General features: G+C 34.5%; 1 protein-coding gene across 2 annotated transcripts in view; it reads left to right on the forward strand.

The window, feature by feature from the left end:
• Positions 1 to 5,450, forward strand: part of LOC124631894 (RYamide receptor-like) — a 70,289-nt gene extending 64,839 nt beyond the window's left edge. For both annotated transcript variants that reach the window (XM_047166530.1, XM_047166531.1), the window contains exon 7: positions 5,210 to 5,450. In XM_047166530.1, coding sequence (XP_047022486.1) covers positions 5,210 to 5,391 — 182 coding nt within the window. In that variant the 3' untranslated portion in view covers positions 5,392 to 5,450. The remainder of the gene's footprint in view (positions 1 to 5,209) is intronic.
• The last annotated feature ends 3,157 nt before the right edge of the window (positions 5,451 to 8,607 follow it).

The raw sequence follows: 8,607 nt of genomic DNA on the forward strand, positions 1-8,607 counted from the left end.
ACTTAGTAAGTTGATCTAATTGGGATAAGCCGATGACATTTTTCGATTTATGGCCTTAGAGTGAATCACTGTGCCGGAGCCCTGCAGCGCCGGAGCCGTGCCAGAAGCCATGTTTGCTGCATGTTGCGTGCTTACATTTTAAACGCACTGAGTAACACACAAATTCATGTAACAATAAATAAGCGACGTACGTTTGGGAACCCCAGTATATTAATTGGTATTTGGGAAATATTCTAGTGATCGTTAGCTTTTTTAGTCTAACAAAAATGACCAAATTAGGAGTCATGGTATTACATAATTGGTAACATCTAAGTAGTGACAATATATAATATTTGGTCTAAAGTGTATTTTAAAGGCGTCCATATATTTTTTTAGTAGTCAATAATACGAAAAAATGGTTTTATCTAATAATATTTTTGGAAACGTTATTTGGTGACCATTTATCCATTTTGGTAACCGTTTAGAATTTTTTTGGTAGTAAAATAGGTACTTTTTTGGGTGGTGTTTAAACACAAGCCATTTATCGCGCGCAAGTACGTCGAGTGACAGAGGCCTGGTTTAATTAATAATTCTAATTAATAATTAGTTCAAGTACCTGCTAAAGAGAAAATTGCGCGATATTTATTCCTGACCATAATTCAAATTTCAAATATGGACAATTTAATCCTCTTACCTATAATTTTCACCTATTCCAAAGTGACTTTTACAAACACACCTGCGCTTGCGTTCAAGTTGCATTAAAAAATTGGTATTATCTTAGCTTTTTTTAACCTAATGCAATCAAGTCATTCTGAAAATCATTATTTTGTGTAGGTGTATCAACCTTGAAGTCTCCAAACCGGCCTATTTTCGTTAGATTACTTTTTGGTCTGTGGTATGTACACGAGGAACATTTGAAAAGAGCCTGCAAAAGACTAGGCAAATGGAAATATTTCATGTTTTTTCTTATTTTTGCGCAACGAATAGTTATTCTGCATCAATTTGGCTCAGTTATTGCGTTCACTGTACGCAACAAGTTTTATTTTAGCTGCTGTATGTGCCTCTATACTTTCATACACAGTCACTGCTTTTGATCTCCACAAACTTGTTATTGGATGAAATTCGGTTGGCTGAAAATGGCACCGGGCTCAAAGTTATAAAACCTCTATTCAAAGGCACAAAAAACCTCTATACAGAATTATGATGGAGCTAGCCATAAGCCACATGTATATTTTTCTTCCAAGCCCCATAGGTATAGAGCGCTAGGGCCACCGTACCTTAACTTTAAATTACCTACCCTCATTGTTATGCACACAAGGGGATATTCTCTTACAACACAAAACTTCATATTCAATATTTGATCTTCTGAAGTAAGTTTGAATTCATGCATAAGGTCGTCATCGTCATGGTACGGCAGGTCGTGACCTACATAGTCTTGGCAGTTTCAGATTTGTATGGGTGAAATACTCGTATTGTGATTTCTGCCTATACAAATTGAAACTACAAGGTACGTGAATTTCCGTTTCTGCATACACGAAAAGATGACTGTCGAAAATTTTCGATGTTTCACTCAAAATTTAGTACATTGCATGCTATTTTAATGAGTCCTGTGTTTAGTTGCAGGAATTTTAATAATGACTATGAGTTCTAGGAAAAATTGCGATTACTTAAAATAAAAGCTGGAATTATTATTTTTTCTAAAAATAGATGTACAGATTCTGTCTCAACATATTTTTTATGATGAACAATATCGCTTGATATGCAAGCGTTTTTCTCGGTTAGTAGTTTTAGTTTTATATTAACTGAAGTCGTTTTTAAAGGATGTGATAGCAGTGCGGTTAGAAAATAACTTTCAGATTTGTTCGATTGCGGAGTTATTATATATCGGATGGCCAAGTTAGATAAGTTGGCCAGTGTCTACTTGAATAATATACATAGTTACTGATATCGATACGTATCGGAAACGGACCTGCAAACTACCTGAGATTGATATATCGTCGATACGTCTTGTTCCGAAGAATTCACTGAAGCGTAGTCAACATATGGAAGCAATAAAACCTATAAGTTCGGGCCCATGAAGAGCCCTTAACAAGGATTCTGGAAAGTTCTTTACGATATCGGAAAATACCTATAAGAATATTCCAATAGTTGGTTGAGTACTTACTGGATATTTTTCCTTGTAATTAAATTTTGCTAATGTAGTTGACAATCGTAGATTGTACATAGGTCGGCTTGAACTCATAGAAGTTTAAGGTCAAAGAGTGAAAGGGCGTGAGACGAGGATGAAGGTGCGGACATGATATCTCCGCGTCCATTTAACATGACATGACACAAGAGGTTTCACGATATCAAAAATAAGACACGAAAGCAGTATAACAAGAAATGTGAAACCGTAATTTGCCTAACGATGTCATGACTCTAGTAGCATATTTCTTTATTAGTGTCTTGGAGACAGTTAGGGAGAATAAGTTATAAGAAGTTCATTAATAAAATTGCCTATATCAGGCAAACAATTTAGATTCCAAAGAAATAGTCCGATGATTACTCTTAGAAATAATATTTGATATCAATAATATAATCCGGGATTTTTACCGCAAGTAATATTTATTTATAGACTAACAAGATTTTTATTACGAGTTATAATAACAATGTTTTGGCATACCTACGTATGGAAAATATGTTTGCGTATAAAGTATATTGAAGTCATTATGAAGAAAACAAATAACAACACATGATCAAAGATCTTTTGATTCTTCTTCTTCTTAATATGATATCTCATTATCGTAATACATCATATGTTTCTGGAATGCAATGTCGCATGTTATTTGTGTAAATCCGAGAACATTCATTTGCCGTTGATATTTTGTTTCAAGTCTTTCCCTCTGTAATAAACTCGAAAATTTTACTTTTCATTTCTGTACTTACATTTATCTTACCTACACCGTATTTTAACGCAACTAGCAGGTTTTATAATTCCCTACGCAAAGGGAAAAACAGGAACCTATTACTAAAACTTCGCTTTCCGTTTGCCGGCCCGTCTGTCACCACGCAGTCTCATAAACCGTGATAGACAGTTGACATTTTCACACACATAAAATATTATTGCACCTAGAATAAAATAAATATTTTAGGGGCTAGTTTTAAGTAGTACGGAAACTGAAACCGAGTCTGAATCGCTCTTAGCCGGTTTTTAATATAAGCTGGCTTGTTATCCATTTCTTATGCCAAGTTTAATTTGGTAACTTTAATCAGTTTGTTGGCCAAATAAATTGTTGAGACATGTCTTAAATAAGAAGTAGGTAGTATAACGAACTCTTCCCTGTTTAATTAGACTATGAGCCTCAAAAGAACCATGCAGTTTTTGATGAGTAGGTAGTTTACTTACGTATAAGTGATAATAAGTGATACTTACGTGTAAGCGATGTAAGTGACGTGAATAAAAATATTCCTAAAATGGAGTAACAAATAAAAGTATTAGGTTAATAACCAAGGCTGACATTATACGTCTTAGAAAGATAGTGGTAAGACAAAATGCCAGTTGAAAAGAACATAAAGTTAAATGTTTGCGAACAAAGTAACGCAGGTTACAGCAACCTTACTTTTATGCTTGTTTAGACACAAATATCGTAAAACTGTGAATAATTTGTTTAAAGACGTTTTAAACTTGCGTATAAAGGTAAACTAAACATTTTGTAAAGTAAAAATTTTACTAAAAGTTTTTACGAACAAACACTAGTTCTTGCTAAGGCAAGACCTGTGTTCATTAAAAAAAAAAACAGGCACATGTTTTTTTTGCGGAAATTATCTGTCATTAAGTTGAAGTTATCCTAGAAATTGCTTTCAGCTCACAGATTAATAGGTGACAAATTGACAAACCTCCTTCGATGTTTTAGTGGCACTATAAATAAGGAACAGAACAAATGACCAAGCATCAAGATATTTACAAAGGAACATTTTTCATACCAATACTGTGCTAACGCGAAACGGAAATGATAGATTGTTTTCCATCAATGATGGCTTATATTAATGATCCTGAAAGGTATTGTTCTCATAATTGAAACTGATTTCATGAGTGCGTATGAATAACAGCAAAAAAATAAATGGATATAAAGGTTGTAGTGTCATCTTGCATTTCTAAGGCGTTATGCAAGGAATTTGGTACTGTGAAGGATTAATAAATGAATTTTAAATGCAATTAAATTGACAACGAAATAACACTGGCTATTAAGAAAATACTTTATGGGTTTGTTGCTTTTGTGATATATGGGTGTGTATTGAACATTGTTTTACTACTTCTTTAAACAATCATTAGAATGACCTAAGCCTGAATGAGGTGAAATGTTTACTTTAAGAACAAATCGCGTTTCACTGGTGGAACTGATTGATTGCTTAGGCAACTGTTCACAATCAAATCATCCATACAAAACATTGTATTATTAAAAAAGTAAACATATCATAAATTACGCTTCCAGGAATCTCGTTCGTTCAAAAAGTATTTATTTTATGTATTCGTAAGTAAATAACAGAGAGAAACAATATTATGTTAGTCGGCGTTAATAAAATTTATATAAAATGCATTTTATAATGCTGCGCATTACTTACATTAATTAAACAAATTATTGGATAATTTATAAAATTAACGGACCACGCCAATGTATCGGTTAAAATTACGTGCTTATTAAAATAAAATTGACTGTCAATATCAAATTGTTGCATTTTCAGCAACGACTGTAGCACAGTATCATAGTTTCAGTACATGAAAACTACCAGTCTTGTCAAGTGTTAGACACCTCGCGCACTAGACGACCACGACCACAACCAGTGGCCGCAACGATCAGATTTACTGAAGACGGTAGTGCCTTAGATATGCCTTTGGTTAGGCTACAAGCTGGGCAGGTGATATAATGATAATTCAACCCATGCTCAATACTGAATTTGAATACCTCGTTATAATAGCTTAATTTATCTCGCCTTTTGAAATAATACTCGTATTTTCAGAATGAATAAATGAAACATGATGAAACTTTTCGTAAAGTGGCTGCCTACGGCATATTAATAAAATACCTATACGCATTTCATACCTTACAGTATATATTATAATTTTATTGTATTTAATTTATGACTCAAAGCCACAATGTAAAGTTACTTTTGTTGTCAATAAACATTATGTTAATTTATTTTTTATCGTACGTATTACGAGTTTAAAATCCGATCTCTTTCTATTCCTCAGAGATCGTCGGCGTAAACGGCATGACGCGACGAGGCACCACAAGCAGCTGCCTCAGCCGCCTGCACAGAGCACCGACCTGCTCCTCCTGCACGTCAGTAAGGAGGGTTATCACCACTGCGACCCGGACCAGTGCGCCCTCCGCGCCCGTCCGCGCCTTGTCAGTGCGAACACACCTTAATTGATGGACTAAGTGACAAGATGAAATAAATTGATACACAATGAAATAAATTATTATTATATTTGAGGTCTTTTTTTGGTAATATGTTCCTCTATAATTATTTTGCATGTTAGCTGGTACCCCCATGTTATTTAAAAATACTTTATAGTTGTTGACGTAGCATAGTAGAAACAAATGTTCAACTAAGTTGCCGCCAGGCGGTACCGCGCCCAGTGTATAAAAAATTGTTGCATATTGCCTCGGCATTGCACCTTGTTAAAATCATTGTATAATAAATTTCCTGAGATAATCGTATTCAAACAGTCCCTCTTTCGTCTCGTTCTAATTAATTTGCTATCTTCCTAATCTTGTTTATGTTGTCAACGTCAACCGTATCGTAAAACCACACGTAACATTAGTATGGAGAATTGCCTTAGTTAAAACAGTTAAACCCCGCAAACCGTAATGAACACCACTAACATTAAATAAAGGGTAAATACCAAAGTGACGTTTTCAATTAACCCACTTCATATGGCAACGTTACACCTTCGAATACTCCTTTTTTACATTTGATTTTGGTGTTTCGAAGCTGTTGTAAGAAGCTATGGAGACTGTCCCATCAACCATGACTGTCCCTAGTTTGCAACGGCGATTAGTCTCATTTACAAATTGAAATGAACGAAACGCTCAGTTCAGTTAAGCGTAGCAGTGTAAAAAAAACTGGCAATATAAAAAGCTCTATACTCTAGACGTAACACCAGTCATAGAGTCTAAATTACAAAAAAAAAACAATTATCCCACGTACCTAAATATCTACTACCTGTATTAAGTATTTGCAATTAATTTGAATTGCATTTTCAGGGGAACATTTTGGAAATTTTTGTGCGTCGCTTAGGGTCTGTAACTAACTTCCCTTATTACGGAACGTGCTTTATCTTAATTCTCCGTAAAACCTGCGAGCTTGTAATTTGAACTTTACGCTGACTAGGGTCTTATAATAACAATAAAAATAAAAGTTTAAAAACCTACGCCTCAGCTACCTGTTGCTTTCGGCTTAAGTAAGCGACCAGGACCAAAACGTTTTTGTGTTATTCGAATTTCAGTTCAATTTCTACGAAGTCGGGATTTGTGCGGTTCCAATCGTCTTATTACTTTACAAATCCACAGCACCGGAGAGCCTCGTAATTCTGTATCTACATACATTATTATTTCACAAATATGACAGTCTATTAAAACTGCTTCTAAAACACAAAATCTGTCTATCAACGCTTACCTACATGTGTTAAGCTTTGAGTTTATTGTATGTTAAATGTATTTCCACAAAATAAAGAAACTGCTGTTACTACGTATTAATGAAAATGTATTGTATCGCTTAATCGGTTACCCATCAGAAAGTTTCAACTGCACTCTTTGCGATAATAGGAAATAAATTGTGTCTCGCGTATACGCGTATGTATGACTTGCGTTTCGACATATGGGTTAGTTTAAAACAAAGTTAAGTAAAAAAAAAAACATGGATCGTGTCGACGAAGATAAAACTAAAAAAAAAACCATGTAATATTTTTATGAGCAGTGAAAAACCGCCTTTCACTCAAGTAGTTTTGCATATAAAAGGAGCATCTATAAATACATGCAGCTGTTAAGTTCCCACGACGACTGAGAGGAAGCTGTAGAAGGGAAATCTTGCATATCTGCGAGTTAATCTTTAACCCGCATTGCTTGGGGAGAACGACACACAATATAATTTATTACTATGAGGTAACGAGAAGGAAGAAAATATTGTAAGTATGTAAATATGTATAATGTTTTGGCATTTAAATCGAATATACCCAAATGTGACATTAAAAAGGCATATACAAATATCCTAATTAAAAAAAACCGGTTAAATATAAGTCAATATCAAGTAAATATATTTAATCACGAAATTAACATATTTTTTACTACACTGCGTTTGAGACAGTGTAATCACAACGTACAGATAAATACGAAGCAAATAAATTACCGTTTTTCTACCAAACTCATTGATATATACGTCAGTTTTATTTTATCCACGACTTTTATGCGTATGCAAAACAATTGTTCAGTAAAACCAGCAACGCTGTTTCACAATAAACAAGAATTCACTGAATACGCGAAATATAAACAAAGATCTGCACAAAATCAAACTTTGCTTTGATTTAAATTCTCATGGAGTGATGGATGATGCGAAACAGACTTTTTCTGTAACTATTTCTGTAAATTACGGTATTTACTAAACATTTTATTTATGTTCCTTTGAAATAGAGACGTAAATTATTTCGGTCTCCTAGATTTTTTGTGAAAGAATAAGATAAGAATTCGGGGATTCTAACGTAGGTACTTACCTAACGAAAATGGACAGTGCTAATTACTCGATGAGATGAGAATGTTAACACGAACATAGTGCTTCCACAATAAATAGAATTAAGGATGAGTAACTATATTGTAGCAGGGCCTGGTTAAGAATAAGAATTAATAAACCATATAACATTTGTGTAGCTTCCTAAATCCGATATTGCCGTGAAGAATACTTCTTTATATATAACTTTCACTTAGCTGATGAAATCTAAGCACCTAGCAACCATCTCCCGCTGGAATCATACACGTGTAACAGCTTTACTTCTTTCATCCATCAAATAAACAGACATGAAAAACAATTGAAACAAACTGTGAGTAACAGTGAGTCAACACAACTTGTTGGTTTCAATCATAGCCATCGTTAAATCCTTATTTAGTCTGTATTTGTTCTATGCACGGAGTAAGAAAAGATGAGCGGAGATGCCATAATGCAGGTAGGTCAGGCGCCTTCTTATAGGTCAAATTCGTTCGGTGGGCATTCTGTTCTTTGAGACATCTGTCAACGATTTTTGATATTAAATAAAATGGCCGTTTCCAGAGAAGGTATATTAGGGTGAAAACGGTAACGTTCCTCATCCCCCGCTCACCCGCATTTTGGGGCGCTACTATCTTTTTCCGTTATGGCACCTCCGCTAGTCATTTTATTCTCCATGGTCCTATGACACACAATATTCACTAGATTTGACAATAAGGTAAAAAAATCCTGGGTAAATATTACTTTTTTTCAAGCTGGATAAGTCAACTGTGATGCGTGAAAATATGTTTTCCACTTAGCGGCTGGTATTTATGTTCACAAGCATATCTTCTTTACACAAGAACTCGTGTAGAAATTGATTGGGCCTCAACTCATAGGAAATCTGAATTG

The sequence above is a fragment of the Helicoverpa zea genome, chromosome 7 (assembly GCF_022581195.2).
Source record: "Helicoverpa zea isolate HzStark_Cry1AcR chromosome 7, ilHelZeax1.1, whole genome shotgun sequence".
NCBI classification, from domain to species: domain Eukaryota; kingdom Metazoa; phylum Arthropoda; class Insecta; order Lepidoptera; family Noctuidae; genus Helicoverpa; species Helicoverpa zea.